Source organism: Thunnus thynnus, chromosome 4 (genome assembly GCF_963924715.1).
Source record: "Thunnus thynnus chromosome 4, fThuThy2.1, whole genome shotgun sequence".
Taxonomy (NCBI): domain Eukaryota; kingdom Metazoa; phylum Chordata; class Actinopteri; order Scombriformes; family Scombridae; genus Thunnus; species Thunnus thynnus.
The window spans coordinates 27175450-27194219 of NC_089520.1; the positions used below are offsets into that span (position 1 = coordinate 27175450).

At 41.4% G+C, this 18770-nt stretch overlaps 1 protein-coding gene across 2 annotated transcripts in view; it reads right to left on the reverse strand.

Moving 5' to 3' along the window:
- Positions 1 to 18505, reverse strand: part of adamts9 (ADAM metallopeptidase with thrombospondin type 1 motif, 9) — a 45664-nt gene extending 27159 nt beyond the window's left edge. The window contains exons 1-20 of one of the 2 annotated variants that reach the window (XM_067588038.1): positions 17450 to 18505; positions 16739 to 17139; positions 14811 to 14973; positions 12499 to 12836; positions 11712 to 11795; positions 11493 to 11617; positions 11309 to 11349; positions 11085 to 11190; positions 9730 to 9876; positions 8857 to 8998; positions 8023 to 8127; positions 6823 to 6968; positions 6223 to 6404; positions 5956 to 6092; positions 3527 to 3644; positions 3236 to 3331; positions 1900 to 2066; positions 1567 to 1696; positions 346 to 472; positions 28 to 238 (exon numbers count right to left, since the gene is read on the reverse strand). In XM_067588038.1, coding sequence (XP_067444139.1) covers positions 28 to 238; positions 346 to 472; positions 1567 to 1696; positions 1900 to 2066; positions 3236 to 3331; positions 3527 to 3644; positions 5956 to 6092; positions 6223 to 6404; positions 6823 to 6968; positions 8023 to 8127; positions 8857 to 8998; positions 9730 to 9876; positions 11085 to 11190; positions 11309 to 11349; positions 11493 to 11617; positions 11712 to 11795; positions 12499 to 12836; positions 14811 to 14973; positions 16739 to 17139; positions 17450 to 17546 — 3063 coding nt within the window. In that variant the 5' untranslated portion in view covers positions 17547 to 18505. The remainder of the gene's footprint in view (positions 1 to 27; positions 239 to 345; positions 473 to 1566; positions 1697 to 1899; positions 2067 to 3235; positions 3332 to 3526; positions 3645 to 5955; positions 6093 to 6222; positions 6405 to 6822; positions 6969 to 8022; positions 8128 to 8856; positions 8999 to 9729; positions 9877 to 11084; positions 11191 to 11308; positions 11350 to 11492; positions 11618 to 11711; positions 11796 to 12498; positions 12837 to 14810; positions 14974 to 16738; positions 17140 to 17449) is intronic. The other variant, XM_067588037.1, reaches the window with a different exon arrangement.
- Positions 18506 to 18770: the final 265 nt, after the last annotated feature.

Here is an 18770-nt window from a genome sequence, read left to right on the forward strand (position 1 = left end):
ACCCCACGTTTCCTACAACAGTCTCACCTCTGACCAGGGAGAGTACTCCCAGCCTCCTGGGTTACAATCTCCATGGCAACCTTCCTTGTCATCAGGTTTGCGCTGACCGCTACAGTAGCGGTCATCAACCTTCTGGGTCTTGCCATCTGTACGGCTGATTTTGGCACAGAATATTTCCAGGGTACGATATCCCAGGCCGCACTGGGCTGTGCACTCACTCTTACGGGCAACATGCCACCTACATCAGGGGTGAGAGATGTCAGTATTTTGTACAGGACCAAGTGAAGAAAGACTGCTGATTGGTTGATATAGGTACTAAAGGTTGGTGAAATTGCTAATACAAACCTGAGTTCACATTCTGTGTTACAGGGCTCAGTGATGACAGCAGGTCTGGCTGTACCATGACACCTCTGGTCTGACACCACCACCCTGTCTGACTCTCTGCTACAGAGAATCTTCCGCTTGCGCTCTCCTATGAAGACACAATGAAACAGGTTTGGATGCCAGGTAAATTTTTTGAAAAAGTCAACAGTGTGTCTTATTCTTGAATACAATATAAGAGAAAAAAAGTTGAAAAATTGCATCCACAACAGTATTTTTTGTAACCTCCACAATTATATGATATTAAAGAAAATATCTTGTGTATGAGTTTAAATGAATAGAACTGATTTTGCCTCCTTTGTTCCTTTGTATGTTGTTCTTTGAGAAATCAGTATTCAAATATTTATGACTAGCATTGTAATCTAAAGTTTAATAATTTCATCCTTAAATGAAACTCCACACACCACTGCACTGCCTGACCTCAGCTTCTGTGTGATCCTGCAAATCCTTATCTGAGTCGATGCAACAGCTTGCTCAAGTACAATATAAGTCGTCATAGGAATCCCAATGAATACCAGCAGAAATCTGTGTGTGCTTCACCTTGGCTCCTGTGTTGACATCCTAGTACTGAATCACGGTGCACCTACTGTACAGTAGGGGAAAGAGATTTAAACCTCATGTGGGTCCAGGAAATAGACTCTCTATCAGTACCTCATGTTACCAAGTTTTGCAACCCAGTGCTATGAGAGCTTACTTTGCCCCAGACTGCTAGAAAGGCCATATAAATTGGAGAATCAAAAGGTGCTGAGACCATTACATGTTAGTTGTTTATCCTGCTGTGTGAACTCTTTGGTTTCTCTTTGGAATTCAGTCTCGGTTGTTAAAGCAGGGCAGTGGCAAAAAGTGGATAAAGAGATTCTCAGACAAAATGTTTGAGTCATAACACAGAAGGTTTTTGAGTTTACCTGCAATCCGCCTCTGCACGCCCACATACCCTGACATATCCGCAGTCGAGCCAAGGAAGATAATTTGCCACCGCATACTATGAAGTTGAACTTTAATCGCTTGTTCCAAACCTTTAAGTCTAGCATGGGCCTGTCAAGTTTAGCCAGACACTCCTCACTTCTCTTATGCCTCTGGCTCACAGGTTCCAACATCTCCCCTCTTTGTTCCATCTCACCACACCATTTATCATTCACTGCTCCCATCACCTCATTCTGCCAACCCCTTGTGCTTCTCCCTCACCTTGGCACAGGCGGCTGCACTCCTGCCAGGGGCCATAGGCATCCCAGAAGAATTGCTGAGGTTTATCCTCTATGGGGATGTTGAAGGAGTACCTGACGTCTGGGTTGTAAAGGTTCCCGACAGACAGCACCTGGAGAAAAATTAATTATAATACGGTTAGAATGTGGCATTTTAACATTAAAGATTGTCCTCCAGCAAAAAACATGTAGAGATCAAGCCTGCAGAAGCATTCAAATTCCTACATTCAAAATATCTTCAGTCTCACTCATACCACTTCTTCTAAACCAATCAAGCTTTGCATCTCATGATGGTATATTAAGGAGGACAGTTTACCTGAACAATGATCTCCTCCTCGATACGGTCAGTACAGTTGATCCTCTCAATGACATGGTCAGAGCCACTGTACTCGATGACAGCATTTCCTACTTTGATTTCCCTTTTGAACATGCTGACCACAAACTCTCCATTAAGCAGGAACTCTCCACGGCTATTTGATATGGCTGCAGGGAGACAGAAAACAACAGTCACATACTACTTTATACTTGATCCCACTGAAACAGAAGGCCAGAATGAGTAGTATTCCATGTAAAATCAAATTATCTTTCCTTAATTGGCACATGACTGCAAAAAATGTTAAAAATGTGAAATGTTTTGTGAAAATTACACATGATCTTGAGCTAATTTACAGAATACAATGGCCCATTTTTGCAGAGCAGATTAGCAACACAGTGGCGGACGTTTTCATTTACAGTAAGGCACATGAAGCAGGCAGCAGAAAACCTTATTGGGGTAAAATAATCCCCTATTCCTGGAGAAGTCCCATCCAGGGGCGTCCTGTTCTGCTCAACAGCCAGTCTGCTGCACTCATTCACCCTAATGCGATTATGGAGCTAATTTCCTGCCTTTACTTTCCTCGCCATTTCACACATATGACTGTGGACAGCGGCACTCATTCTGGCAATCTTCCCCACTTTGGGCCCCTAATGACTGTGCTCATACACAAATACATATAAATACTCACAAAAAGCTACACACAAAGGGTGACACGTGAAAAACAATGTACAGAAGCTTGCATGTAGGGTTAAAGATCCGCAAATATTCAATCTTTCAATCAAAGAAACACACAGAATCAAAGAAATAACCACCGCAATATGCAGTTATATACAAACTACACATGCAGACACACACTTGTTTTGACCTTAATGGAATGGTACCCAGAGGGCTATCTGAGCTCAAGTATTAGCATGCTCGTGCCAACAAGACATTTGCACTAATAGCTGACAAAGCTGCCACATCCAGACTGACAGACAAGCACATGGTACAAGCACAGAAAATAACACACCTGCACACACAAAAGACACAAAAGCTTTTAAACTACCTGACCTTGCAGGAATGGTACCCACAGGCCTAGTTCTGGCTCATTAACGTGTTAGCATGCATAATATATGCCAAGTCCTTATATTTGCAGTTCATGAATTTCTACTAAAAGACGAATACTGTCATTCACAGGCAGACAGGCAGAGACCAAACATGCTGATCAAGGAAGATGCATTTTTACCATCGCATTGATTCAGAAACAGCTGAAAACAGTATGAACACATGGATACTGACAGTAGTTCCTTTCAAATACTACTGTGAAGTACAAAGAATGTTGTATGTTGTGTCTTACCGAGGTAGTTGTCATCCTCCGGTTTCCCTGAGTAGCTGTGTTGACGCACATCTATGTTTGTAGCACCACTGGGTATTCGCACTACTTCATTATAGCCTGTAAATATCATGAATAGTGCACTTAGATCATGAGTACAATGAGCTCTGTGTCTACGGTAACAACAAGCCCTTCTCAGTGCTATTTATTTTGATGAATACAGGTACAAATGTGTTAAAGCAATAGATCAAGAGGATCTAAAGAGCTGTTGTTATTTATACCTGCTGAATGGAGAATTACGTGACAATAGCTCACCGTAGCGTACAATGTTGAAGGTGCCTGCTACAGTTTTGCAGGAAGAGTTGTCACCTCCGCACACGCCACACTTGTCCCTCCTAGCTTTCGAGTTCAATACATGGTCACAGCCTGCTTGCTGCTCAGTAAAAAGGGAGGGATGGATAAAAATTAAAGAGAGAAAATACCAAGAGTTATATAAATTGTAATGGGAAAAAGGGACAAAAGTTAAATGGAAGAAAACTTCAAAAAAGGACAAAAATTGCCTGGAGGATAAGGATAAAAAGGAGGAGATAAGTTAGGCAGATGACATTAGATCAGTGGCTCCCAAAGTGGGTGGCCCCCCTGGGGTGCCATGAGGACAGGCCAGGGGTGCCGCAAGATTAATCATATCATTGTTCATCTATTATGCATTTTTAATAAAGTTTCACCACAAAAAAAAAATCTGCGACATTCACATTAACTAAGTTTTATGTTACATTGTTGAACATAACGAAACTGAATAAATAAGCAATAAATATCAACATCACCATATTAAAAATTTAATTTTAAGTTTAATGAGCAGGTAGTCGCAGTTGATATGACAACTCACAACTCACGCTTTCTGGAATGGAAGTTTTGCAGGAGCTTGGCAGTCAGAAAAAAGTGAGCATCAGAGCAGCAATAGAAAGATTTGAGATGGTAAACAGCTCAAAGAAACGCTGAAACATCTCAGCTCTCAACACAGAGACGACTGAATCTGAGCCGACCGACAAAACTACGGCTCGGCTAACGGCTTCACAGACAGGCTTTGGCTGCTTGTGGAAGACGGATATCCATCTGTCTGTGAGCATTCACTGTGGTATTACGCATTCCCAAATTCATATAAGTGTTATGTGGCTCTCTGATTGCTGGTATACATGAAAACAAGACAAGAGACGTCCTGACAGTGGAGTAAGACCGTTTGTTTTTCCTTGTAAATCTTAAATATAAGCCCATTTTAACTGAAGAGAATGAAAGAAATATATTTAACATAATAACGTATTTAATTGTATTCAGTGTTTTATTTATAGCAAAATGATTTATCTGCAAAATCTGCATAGCACCTGTTGGCTTTTATTGTGAATGATTGAGAATGAGCCTATATTATTTAACTTCATATTTATATAAAATAGCCTAATATATTTCACCAAAATTGGTGTGCATTCTCTGGGGACAAGTATCATCCAAAATCTAAAGGGCCATACTGATAGGTGCAAGTGGGCGTGGCCTACCACATATTTGCTCATAACTCAAGATGCCTTTGAGCAATCCTGATTAAACTCACTGGAGACATCCCTTGCTATCTCCTGAAAACACACACAGAGTTTCATTCACATCCGATGAAGGGGGGACGAATGGCAGGACTTTCAGTGTGCAATTATTGAGATGCTACATGCGTTGTAATGATGAAACAAGTATGTGTTTGTTCTCACTCCTTTAAATAGAATTAAACTAGCTGAAGTGACTTGGCTCACCTTTGTGAAAGCCGAAATCTGCTTGTTGCTGCTCGTGGTTTTAATTTTAGCCAGTTGAGCTGCTTCCTTCTTTTGAGCACAAAAAGGTTTGAAACCGCAAATTGCCGCTTGTGGCTATATTATAATATGAAACTGTTAAAACCGAGAAGCTTCTGTGTACATATAGGCTATGCAAGTTATATTGGGGGTTGGGTGGCTTGGGCTGTCATGACAAAAAATTTCCTTTGAAGGGGTGCCATGGTCTAAAAAAGTTTGGGAACCACTGCATTGGATGACAATGGTAGGCTGACAAAACAGGGAAGTCAGTTTGTTTGTTTTTTTCAAAATGACATAAATACACTTTTTTAATTTCAGCTGCCAGGCAATTTTCCCCTTTTGCCATTACAACTTTATTTCTTAGTGTCGTAGAGATCATGGAAGAACTCAGTGACCCTTAAAATAGTTATATAAATGCTTATTGAATTATGACCATATCACTGACATGCATCTGCAATAAATTTCCTTCATAAAACCACACTAGAAAGGGCATATGAGTTGCTCTGCATGTAACTGGTTGTAGCAAAAGACATATCTGATTTCCTAAAAAGGACGAAGAGTTTAGCTTAAGTGCCACTGCATCAATCAAAATTCATTTACCAAGGCCAGAAAGGCAAATTACAAAACCACAATCTAACCAAAACACTGTGTGATTCAGAGTGTAAACAGAGCAACCCACTGCTTCTTTCAAGAAGTATACTGATGCGTGTTTGTCAGTAATCAAGCTTTCAAACTAAAAATCTATTTGTCACAGGAGCGATGCATATATACACAGTCCGGTTTGGCAAAAGATGGAAACACATTTTGAAAATATTTTCTGTATGGATATAGAAATGATTATATCCACTGTGTAAGATGTACATATTATGTGCCTGTTAATGTTTAGAAGTGCAACCATGTACCATGTAGGAAACTCACCCTGCACAGGCCCTGCACACAGATGTCATTGGTGTCGGGTCCGCACGGTGTGCCGTCAATGACCCTGTCCCTGAGCTGATAGTAGGCCGTGCTGCCTGCAACCCTGCAGAACAGCTTACACCTGTCCTTCATCAGGACTGACAGAGGAGGCAAGAGAAAGACGAGTAATTAATACCCATGGATATTAATGCCAAGCTAACATTATATATATAATGCATTAGCAGAAAAGGGCTAACAAAAGGAGCAAGCATGATGCCAGTGACTTACTTCCACTGTATTTGGGCACCCAGCGAACATTTGGAGGTAGACCGTTGATGTTAAAGTGCCTGCCATCGAACGCAGCACATTGCTCCTCCCTGAAGTCCTTCTTCTGCTTGGAGCAGGGCTCAGAGTTACAGGAACGAAACTTCATTCGGCGACCCACACAATACATTCCTCCATTCCTGGGCCTGGTGGGGGGAGATTGAAGAAGTAAGTGGACCGATCATTTGTCTAATTTAGTAAAAGCTCTTAGTATATGCTAGCATCTTTTTCCTAATATCCAGTTATACATGAGTTCAACAATTCATCTATTTACCCATTTTTCTTTTAATGCTACTGCCCAGCATCACACATCTACTTGCTTCTCCTAAATCGGTCCATTAACAAGGATGAAAGGCAGCATTCAAAAGGACTCAGTGAATTCTGTATTTACTGTACAAGGAAACAACCCTTTAAGATCTGCCATCAGAGAGCCTGTCTTGATGAACACTAGCTATGGAAAGAATTCACTTAAGGTGGATTGATCTATGGAACACTGACTTTGGCAGCTAAGATGGAGACAAGGTCCACCAGGCATGCAAGACTACAAAGAGAGGGACTGCTCACACGGGTCGGTTGCATTCGCGCACAGCAATTTTGATGCCCCCGCCACATGTCCGGGAACAGGTACCGAACGGACTCCAAACTCCCCATGCCCCCTCCACAGGTGTGGCGTCATGCTCTTTGGCTATACACAGGCCATGTTTGCAGTGCTGCAATGAGAGTGAATGGGGAACGAGAGAAGACAGAATAGGAACAGAGGGGGAGATCGAGGTAAGCAAGTGAAAAAGAAAAATGAAAGAGCGAGACAGAAAAGTCAAAAAAGGGAGAGGAACAGACTGAGTGAGCACATGAAATCTTATCCTTGGAACTGGCAACACATCTATCTGCTCTCCTGTGCTTTGATGCTAATCTGGGAGAAATTATACAGTGAAGCAAATGGAAAAAAGAGGAACTGAAAAAGACATTTCACGGCTGTGTCTGGCTGGACAGAAGACAAGAAAACATCATGCACATAGTCAATAAATATATCTAAGCTCATAACAGGAGGATAACCTTACATTATTCAACAAACAGACTCCAGCTTAAGTGTTTAGTGTGGTGGACTCTGGCGTGGCATGGGATAGGAGGATGGTGTTAACATGAAAAGGTTTCAACATGTGTGTGTATCTGTGTGATTCTGGACTGGCAGCTCGTGCTTCTTTCATGTCCTCTCAGTCTTAGTGGCAGGAAGTGAGAAAGTCCTAATTAAAAGCTACACTAAGACAGTTGTCAAGAGAGAAACTCCATCACTCACAACTTCATGCCATCTACTTACATGACGGCCATATTCAGTTACTACATTTACACTTGTGTCATTGATAAGATGATTTTCGCCAAGTGTTGGGAAGTGTTGTTTTTTTTTTGCCACTCTGAATTTAATTGTGAATAACTTTATGGTCATGAGTGACTAGAAAAGTTGCAGGATCAAAAGCAGGAAATGTGGTGAGGATTGTCCCTTCTTAACACAGAACCATATGAGTATTCAACCATAATGTAATGGATAAAAATGTGGCATTCCCATAGAGTGTTAAAACAATTTTTCCCTTTACATGTCCATCCCAAAGTTCCTCACTTAAAAAAAATAATTTAAATTCCACACTTCTTGCTCTTGATGCTTTTTTTTATTATCGAAAAGGTGTCTTTCTACTTTCTTTTTTACTTCACAATGTTCCCACACACAGTGCTCTCTATAAGCACCTGTCTTCATTTCCACATGACATTTACCTTTCCAGGGGAGCAGTCAGTGCCATCTGCCCATGGCATGTGCTGGGTCCTGCAGCCCCGCTGGGCGCCCTCTGGACTGGTGCACCACAGCCTCCGACACTGGGTCTAATAAACACACAAACGAACACACACACACACACACACACACACACACACACACATACACACACACAGAGTGTTAAGAGTATTTCTGAGATTCCAGAAAAACTGTTAGAACAAGATAGGACACTTAATTGACATTTTAAATAACCTCAACGTAGACAACTCTGTCTGTTCATATATAGACTCCAATTGGCAGAAAACCAGTTTATCACACATTATCAAACATTATGCCAGAGGGTGACTCTGTACAGTACATTTGCTGTATCAGCCATTACATTTGACCTTTCTTTCTAAGGGAAAAACATGAGCCAAGAAAACTATTTCACAGTGCTTAATGGTGTAAGACATGCTGCGTTATTGGAGATATTTCTGCATTTTCTTCATTTAAATTATGAAAATAAATATACAGTAGCTGGACAGTTTGCTGTGATGAGTCAAGCCTGATTCCACTTTTTATCTTATTCATGTTTTAAAGGAGTTATTAGCAGAATTCATAGGTAGAGATACAATGTTTTAAAAGTTTATTAAAGGTGTTTTGTGTATTTCGTTTGTTTTTTTTCTCAGAAGGAGAGGATGTGAATCAGTATTTAGTTACTAAATACAGCGAGTGACTTTAAAGGCTTCAGAGTTAGCTGAAAACCACTGCAGCACATGATCATAACACAAGAGGCTTCTCTCAGAGACCCACGTGTACAACATGACAGTTTAGATTTGCACACCAACTTCACTTACCATATAAGGGCACACCTGTGTTCCCGGCCCAAATATCAATTCACACTGTTTATTGACATTGTATATCCGTCCAGGCAGCTGCTGCGAGAGAGTGTAAGGCCTAGAAATGGGTTCGTCGAGCAAGCACTCACCATATCCTGTGCTATTAAGAAATAAAAATAAAATGACTTAAAGAAAAAAGGGAAAAACAAAAGACACAAACAGACAGAAAACACACTCAGTACAGCCGGAGAGGTTATTTTTCTGTACATAAATAGAACCCCTACTGTACAGACAGCTTGTACTTAATGTTGACAGAACTCTGATTATATTCAATCAGCAATATGTAGTAGTTGGGGGTGAGTTTATGAGTTGTTTGAGGGGTTGCAAAGAGAACTTTGGATAGTTGGGGTTAAGGAGGGGATTGTGGATAGTTGCCAGATACCAGCCCATCTTTTTCCATTTCATTTTAAAAAGACTTGGGGGAGAAACAACTAGAGGCTGCCACTGCCCTGAGAAATGATGACAGTTTTGTGAGTGTCGGTGTTCATAACTTAGAAAGTTGGCTGTCGCTGCCAAAAGTGAAAAAAACGACTGTATGCATAGGCTGCACTCTCCCTGTTGTATGTGTGCTTTTATGTTTATGGAAACTATTTGTGGAATCTCTATGATACAGTTTCACAAACGCTGAATCTTTCAAAAAGCTTAGAAAACATAAATTAAAAACTCCAACTAAGATATTTTTACATGACCTTACGCCTTGGCATATCCTATTTCATTTCAGGTTGTTTGAGTTGTTCAGTGATTTCTCCAAAACAGTACTAAAAACATAAACTACATGATCTAATCCCTATGTATGTTTGGAACAATGGTGGAGAAACGAGTACAACATACTCAAGGAACTCTGTGATGTACTTCCTGCTACACTTGGACCACATCCAAGGGTTTGTGTTGTAGTTAAGCGTGGGAGCCATCACATGTTGCTGAATCTTCACTCCATCCTCCTTACACTTGTTACTGTCATCATGAGGCATGTTGAACCTAGCAAAGAAAAACAGACAAACAGGCATCAAACAAAATAATACTATTACTGAGAAGTTTGGGAGGTTTCCTTCCTGTTTCTAGTAATAATTCTACTCGTAGTTTACGTGGCACAGAAGCACAGCTCTGCAAGGCCACTGCCTGGCTGATATAACCGTAACAAAGCTAGTACTACAGTGACAAACGCCTCTGTACCGTCTCTGGCTGGGACTTTAAAGTTTTAATATTTTAGTGTTTCTTGAACCAACATAGGCAAGACTCCAATCGAAAATTGTAGTTTTTGTGTTTCAATGTGTTTCATTGTTCAGCTACATGTTTTAAATCTATACAGTGATCCTATATTTCTGCTGTCACTGTGTTATTGGCTCTGGGAAAGCCATTCAAGCTTGCTGTTGAAAATAACGCAGAACATTTATCTTGCCTGCCTGTAGGGATTTTGGAAAGAAACCAGCACAATATTGAAGTATATGAACACTGGGCAGAAAGATTTAGATGTAAAAATCAGAGCACAGTGAGTATAAGGGAAGCATTAAAGCTCCTGCAGGGTGAAAAAATATTATCCTGGTTGGTGCTGGACAGGTACAGCACCATACTGCCTACAGCCCTCCCTCTGACCTACCCGGCACCCCACCTGCCAGGTACCATATAGCACTGAGCTCTATGGCTAAGCAGTCATCAAGCATGTTGTCACAGCTTGATGCGGATAAAAATGGAATTCAACAATCCCACCATTTGTTTAGTGGTTAGAAAGAGCATTTGTTAGAGATGATGAGGGCTGTTGAGGTCTGTAACAGTCTCCAGTGTAGTAGGCTAACCCCCCTCCCAGCTCTGGCTGACTCAGGACTTTGGACAATACAGAGTTTGCTGAGGGGCAATGATCAACAACCAGTGGTTTTTACTTTTCAATTCTGAGAGACAAATCTACAGATGCTTTTCTTATTTTTTCTCTCAAAATTAAAGGCAACAAAAATTAGGATATGTGATTAGAAACACGCACAACCAAAAGATAATACTGGGAAAATGTACAGCCGTTATTTCGTCTAAATACTCAAGATTCCTTGATCCCCATCTGCTGGTAAGGCATTTGTAGATTCCTAGAGAGACTTTTGAAGTTCTACCAATGTCTCACTGTAGCCAAAAGTTTCACTAACTGGGAGTGCTGACAAAACTTGAGATAAAAAAAATCATTAGAAACATGCTGTACTTACACATGGCCAAGTTCATGGGCAATGGTGAATGCAGTGCTCAGTCCATTGTCCTCACTGATGCTGCAGCTCCTGTACGGATCACACACGGTCCCCAACTCTGCAAGTCCTGAATGACAAGAGGCTCATTTCATTCTTCCTCATTAATACCTTTATCATTTTCAGCATGTAAAGCATATAAAAGTTTGTGGTTATAAGTCAGCCCATTTCAAAATAAATCCACTTACCCAAGGTGTCACATTTATCCCTTGCTCTGCAGATGTCTTGCCTGTGGTGAAGACATAGATAATGGGTCATGGTCAATGACACTGTACAAAGGTCCCAACCTTTAAGGATCCTCTTTATTTACTTAATCCAAGCCTTTGAAGCAACTGATACTATATGCATCAAAAAAATATTTTTTTCTTATACCTTGTGATGAGGATGGCAGTGTCATGATGGGAGTGATGATTATCATCCAGGATATTTTGACTCTGCTGCCAAATGCAGAAGTTCTTTAAAGTGGTCTGTGCATTAAACGAAATGACGGGACCATCCTAATGTAAAGTGAGAGAAAAATGTGAAATTTCATTTGTCAAATGTGTAGACACAACATATTTATGGACGTAAATATGCAAATATGTCACTTACCAGCTCGTTGTTTATTATGACTAACTTCACAATCACAATGTTAATCAGATTGCCAATGCTGGGATCCTTGTAGATGGAAGATACCTGAATAAAAGAAAAAAAAAACATCAACATGCAGTTATGATTACTTCTACTATGAGGCTCAATACATTACAGTGTTTTCATTAACGTAAACCAGCTTAAACGTGACACAGTATATTTACTGGTATCTTGATCATGGACTGCCATCCTGCAGTTTCAAGCAAGTACCAGAGAATTTGGTTGATTGGAGGATCAAGTTGATAATGGCCTGCGCCCCTGTGGAGAAAGCAGCCTTTGCCAAGACCAGAATATAGGTCATCTCAGCCTCCCCCTGAGGACTGCCGGCCTCAGACGCCTGCGGAAGCTTGTATTTGAAGTGGCCGAGAGTATGCGGTCTATGTGACATACCTGAGCTTATTTTTTAACATTCATCAAAGCTGTCAGACAGGCTCTGCCTCAAGCTGCCCTCTCCTCCCCCTGGCCGTTTGAAAGTGGTGTTTACCCCTGCCCTGGGCTGCCCTTTTCCCTCCCACAGCCCTCCTCCAAATGCAAGCTGACGGACTTGCAGCACAAACAGCAAAGCAGTGCAGGGACATACATCTACTATACAAATGCAGATGTACATATGCAGCTATTTTCTGTCAATATGTGCATATATACAGTATACAGACACATAAACACACTGCAATCGCATAGCCGACCCCCTCTCACAACCAAACATTTTTCTATTAGCAGCCTTGAGCCCCTTTGATATATCAGAACTTACTATGGACATTAATGTGAGTATGTAGTGCTGTAGGTTGCTGCCGTGATGCTCCACCATTTTGCTGTCGGCCACCAGCATGACTTCAACGAAGCGCGGGTAGGAGAGGAAACGCTTTGATCTCCTGTGAGGTCCTGAGTCACCACTGCTATCATTTGATGGTCTAGCGCTAGCACTGCTGCTCTCTGATCTGAGCAAGGCATCTCTGGTCAGAACGGCACTCAGTGACTCCATGTCACTGAATATACCAGCGCTGACCACGGGGGCTGCATTAGACACAGTGGTCACCCCTGCTGCCTGCCTTCTCTTCAGCTTGTGCCTCTTATGTCTGTGTTTGTGTCCTAGAGAGAGAAGCCAGAAGGAGTGGAGCATATGTAAATACACAAAGATGCAGGGATGATGGGAAATACACTGGGTCAGGAAAACAAGACAAGATATAATGTGTTAGCTACTCAGCTATACATGTGGTGTATGCCTTTAAAGGTGGAGATGCATGAGGTGAGCTGGCTGTCTGTAAGTTGGTATTGTTAAAATATGTTGCTGCCTCTTTTCCCTTTGTTTATTGTTGCTCAGAGCGGGTTGACAAATGAACACTGCCTGGAGTGCCTTTTTTCTCTCTCAGAAGAGGGGAGAGAGGAGGGCAAAGAGTTCAGGCTAGGTAAACCTGGCACCCAGCCATAAAAAAATGGAGCACAAACTGCAGTGCACACACCAAAAGAAGACAGTCCAACTACTGGGCAGGAGCAGAACTTCAATGTTGAGAGAAATTAAGTCAGATTTTATCATTATGTGGCAACAAAACTGCTGAATCTTGGTCTTTTTTTTTTGTTTTCTCAGCACATGTAAATCAACCTTCTGGACCACCAGCAATGCATCACCACCTATTAACAGGAAACTAGACTACAACATGTTACATTACACTTAAAGTGTCCGTGATTTATGAGTCTGATCAAAAAGAACAATTTTCTCTACTTCAAAACATACAAGATAACAATGGAGCTTTGTACAAAGATGAATCACTCTTGCCTAAAATGGCTCTTAGTCAAATGTATGTTCCCTCAGGCTATGATATCAAAGATACACACACACACACACACACACACACACAAATACTGTATTACAGAACGGGTCAAAGGAATCTGCTGAAAGATGTCCAACAGACAAAAAGAAAATATATTCAGATTTATTGTCTTAGATTTGATTATTTGACAGTTTCAAGTTGGCATCACTTTGCTTTTATACAATTTACACTGCATGTTCATGGCAGTGGGTCTACCCAACTTTCTTATCAAAGAGGCAGAGGAAGTACAAGAGTCAACAGGAAGTTCAGCCAGTAAACTGAGATGGGATGATACAGGGGTGAACTTCCAAATGATTTTTTTCCTGTGTGAGAGTTGGAAAGCTTCCTCACTACTGTGTGGCAGCTGTATGCGCTAACTGTGCAAGCTATGAAATGATGTGTGAACTGAGATGGTTTCACACCATACTTGCAGTTTAATTCGGTCACTACACTTCCATTTGTGGCCTATTAATGGGGAAAATATATAAATTACATAGTGACATTTCATGACTATGTCACAATAAATAGCACAGAACAACTGAATAGTTAACAATATCATACTATTTTAACAATTATAATAACATTTTCTGTGATTTTACAATTAAGAATCCAGTGTTGTAAAGCCATTTTCTTTCACTTCACTTTTTTAATGTTTTTCTTTCAAAATCTACATAATATCCAGCCACACATACCAGCTTTATTTGTTTGATCCAGATAAGTCATATATGTTAATACTACACTACAATCACTCTAATAGCTCAATAAGCTCAGTTACTATTACATAATCGGTTCCTGTTACAAATGATAGTGGGGACTTTGGGAGTGACGCAATGATTACGCCTGTTTACATCTGTAGGAACTAATTTAAAGGTCTGATAACACATGCATATACAGACAAAAAAAAAACTGACTAATGCTTTACTCACAAGCACATGTACTGCATGAATACACACAAGCACATACATACACAGAGCTCCTGAAAGGTCCACGCTCAGAAGCAGCAGTGTGCTGACCAGCTGGGTGAGGGTTTAGTGGAGCAGATATTCAAGTCTGCTGATTGGCCTGGCCAGCTTAGTGGTGAAGTCTGTGTACATGTGCAGTAACTGTGCATGCCTGTATTATGTTTGCAAGCATATGTGTAGCAGCATTAAGGTTGCATCAGTGTATGTTTGTGTGATCTATGTGTGTGTATATTTGTGCGGAGACTGTCTGTGTAAATTGCATGCATGCAAATCCATCATGTAACACACCATACCTGAAGTGTCACAAGCTGAGTCCTCCCCGGATGTCTCTTTCTTGGGGGCATTCTTTCTGTATACAATATGAGGTTTTGTGTGTTCCTCTTCATAGTGTTCTCCTTGATAGCTGTGAAGGGGCTCCACAAAATACTCCCCTTCTGGAGACCTGAAAGTCCCAAGCTGGAAGCAGAAAAAACGCATAACAGTTAGTCTCCATCCATCCATTTTCTACGAATGAGTATTCCTTTTCAGGAATCAACAAAATACACAAACATGGAGACAACTTGTCAAATCTAAAAATGACGGGACCAAGGGGAATATTAAAAAGTTTAATGATCTTCTTGTTAATCAGTGAGCTGCTATGTCAGTCTAATGCAATGTATATTTACTTTAAAAAATATTTACAGAAAGCAACAGTGGAATGTGGCTCATTTACCATCCATTAGCAAAACAAATAAGCAATGCCAAGGCCTAAGGGCTTTCATAAAAAGGTGAAATAAGTGAATTTGCATGCATGTAAGAGTAGTCCCTAAACAGAAGGAAAAGATTATTGTGATCTATGATGCCTATCAGGGCAACAGAGAGAATGCATGTTGTTGCTTTCTTGGCAAGCATGCAGAAAGCCCTGTTACATGTATTTCACGTGGCACATTTAGTGCAACTCGATAACTTGGAGGTCCATGATGTGCCAGATTAGGTACATGCCAACGCAAGCACATTTCACTTGTTGCTCATTGGGTGGAGAACCGTCATGGTATGCCTGCAGGCTGAAATACATTTGACACAATTATGTTTGGCACAAGTCATATTTATAATCCCTGATAATAGCAAACATGATTATTATAACAACAATCCATGTTCCTGCATGTGCAACGGGCTGGACTGCTCTTCAGCAAGGAGACACAAGGGAGAAGCTTCCTGCTCATGTTCCCTTAAGCAAGACACTATTTCTATTACTGTGTTAGGACCTGCACTTTGATTGAGGGGAGCTGGCAAGGCAAAGAGCATGTTCCTGCAGGACAACAAGTGTCACAATGTTCTAGGATGTACATAAATAAATACAATTGTGGTCACTGGCAGTATTGCCTGTTCTAAAATGATATGCCCTCAGAGGTCTTGAATAAATAATAAGATATGCTCCATAAATGTCAGCTCAACTCCCTAAAGCTCTTGGCGGAGCAGAGCATTCAAAGCATTTTGTATTTGATTTGTCATTAGGGAAGAAATTGACCCTTTGCTTATATCTGTCACCTCACTGTGGTTTCTATGTATAAACCCAGAGTGCACTTTTGCTCCACTCAAAAAGTCATGCTTCAGCAAGCCCGGGAGTGGGACCATTTCATGATGACGTCAGTACCACCCGTACTCCCGCTGTACTAGCGTGCGTAAACACGTCACCGACTACCGGGAGACCAGAGAGAGGCATGGAAGTAAAATATAGAGCAGAGTGTTCATTAAACTCGACTGTAGATAATGGACACCACAAATCAGGACAATCCTCTGCAAATTTAAGAGTTCTTTCGTCTCTGTAAGCAGCCCACAACAGAATCAACAGAAACAAATATCAGTTTTGACAAGCCATGCAGTCTCAACTCTTATTTTCCTTTCAACAAAAATCTAGGTTATTAAAATTGTTTCCAATTTCACTTATTTAATTTTATACAGCCAATAAGGATTCGCAGTTATGTTTTTGACTTATGATACAAAGATGTTAAAAAAACGCCATAATAGACTGACTAATAATGACTTGATTTGATAGCGCGCAAAGATGGGACGTGTGCGCAAAACTTCAAAATAGATTTTTTTTTTTTCTCGGGCAATGGTGAGGCAGCTTTTCAAGCCTTGTGTAAGCAATAATGGTGCCTAAAAAGCCATGGTGGAAAAGTAAAACACCCTGTCGTAAAGTCATCACATGCACGGCGAGTCTCCGTGCGTAAAAACTCACCAGTCCGGAGCACAAACTGATGACTGCGGCGTGTTCTGCTTGTGCATTTACATGTCCTTTATAAAAGCAGTGCCTTAACTCCGTGTCCTCCTCCTCCTCCTCCACCACCCCATCTGTCGCAAAACCCGTTATGTTATCTCCTCTGGGTACTCCAAGTATTGTCACAGTGTAGAGAGGTGCGATAAATCCCGATTCCAGCGTGAGGTTGAGGTGATAGTTCTGTCCGAAAGCAGATATCCTGTAGTGGATATTTGGCGAGGCCCAGTGATCCGTACTATTGCCGGTGCTCTCATCCAAACTTCGTCTTTTCCTCTTGAAGTGCACACTGGTTGGAAACTTGTCACCGGCTTCATTCACTCGCACCGGTGTTACAATCTCATACGCGCCGATCTCCTCTTTTCCTGGGGAATAAAGGCAGAAGAATAACAATGATTAAGGATTAAGTGGTAGTCCAACAGCATCAGTACAAATCAACAAGCCTAGATGTGTTAATCTGTAGATTATGATTTAGATATCAATGTTTACTTTCTTGAAAAATCACTTGTTTTACAGCGTTGCAAGGAAATGACAATCAGTGAACTTTAGGTAACTAGAAAGCGCTGCAAGTCATGTGCTTGGCTGAATTCAAAACTCATTCATTCTCTGACCTCCGTGTTAGAAAATAACTCGATAAGAGAAAAAGCGGGGGGATGTCAGAGCGACAGTCTTTACCTGTGCTTGAATTCAAAAGCAATCTCCCCGTAGATGCGACTACATTCAAGAAATCAGGGAATAGTAGGAACCCCAAGCCCCAGAAGAGCACATGCATGATTGTCCACGTTCAGAGGAGAGCGGCAGCCTGTATTCCTGTAGTAATACTGTATTCCTCCGGTCACTCCGGGCTTTCCGCCTCCGGTCCGCCTGCCACATCCAATTTTATTATCCTCGACTCTTCAGTAGATGGTCTCTGGCCGGTAAAGTACACTGCTGGGACGTGAGCGCTTCGCGGATTCCCTGGCGAACATGCATACTGCAGAGAGGGGTGGGCTGCTCAGACAGTCTACTGCGATGGGCTCCGCTGCAAGCCTGTGCACCAGCTCTCTCCCCAGCTAGGGGCGGGCTCAGTCAGGCAAGGTACACTGGTGCTACAGTGAAGCCACTCCCGTTATATACTGTAGTGACAAGGGTGGTTACTTAGGTCCACTTTGTATGATGTTATGATCAGTTAATGCGTTGTTCAGATGTCTCTTGGATTTTTTTTTTTTTTACAGTAAATTACTAATAGTCCAACGCAAGGGTCCCCATGACCATAAAGGGCCCAAAAGAACTAGCATAATGGGAAAGATGAATACATGTGTGATTAAATGGTAAATTCGCACTGTCATATAAATTGGCATACTAGCCTACTTTCAATAGTTCTGGGTAAATCTGGTTTTAGAGGGGTGGGCAGTTGCAGTGTGCAGAGCAGAACGGCGACCATGACAGTGAGGTGGGGCCCGTATAGGAAATGCCTGCCCTGGGGCCATGGGCATGGCTGTATACTTAGAAGTTCATGGGATCACAGAGTGACAAAATGCAAACTGGCAAGCAGCGTAGCCATATACAGTAGTGATTTGAGGTCTTAAGTAGGTGCTGGAAAAGGTATTGTGTAGGGATAATGGTAATGGTTTTATGAGCTATAGTCTCCTCAGCAGAACAATGCTACAGCCTCAGCCTGTATGGACGCCTTTATAGGTGCCTTTGTTATGTGGAGGATCAAAGAGTGGGCTATCCAGTCTGCCTCCTGCCCCATTCATGCGACCCCCCTCCCCTACACGCACACGCATGCACACACAGAGCTACAGACAGAATATACAACTTATTCTCTTAACTTTTTCTAATATGTTCCAAATAGGTATATCAACTAGAGCTAGACCGGTAAATCATCTGAACAGGACAGCAATGACAAATAATGTAGTGTATGTATGAGGTAGTTTAGAAAAAGTATCGCAATTACATAGTTTGTCCACAAGAGACCACTGAGAAGTTTATCTGTCAATTGAAAAATGTCCCG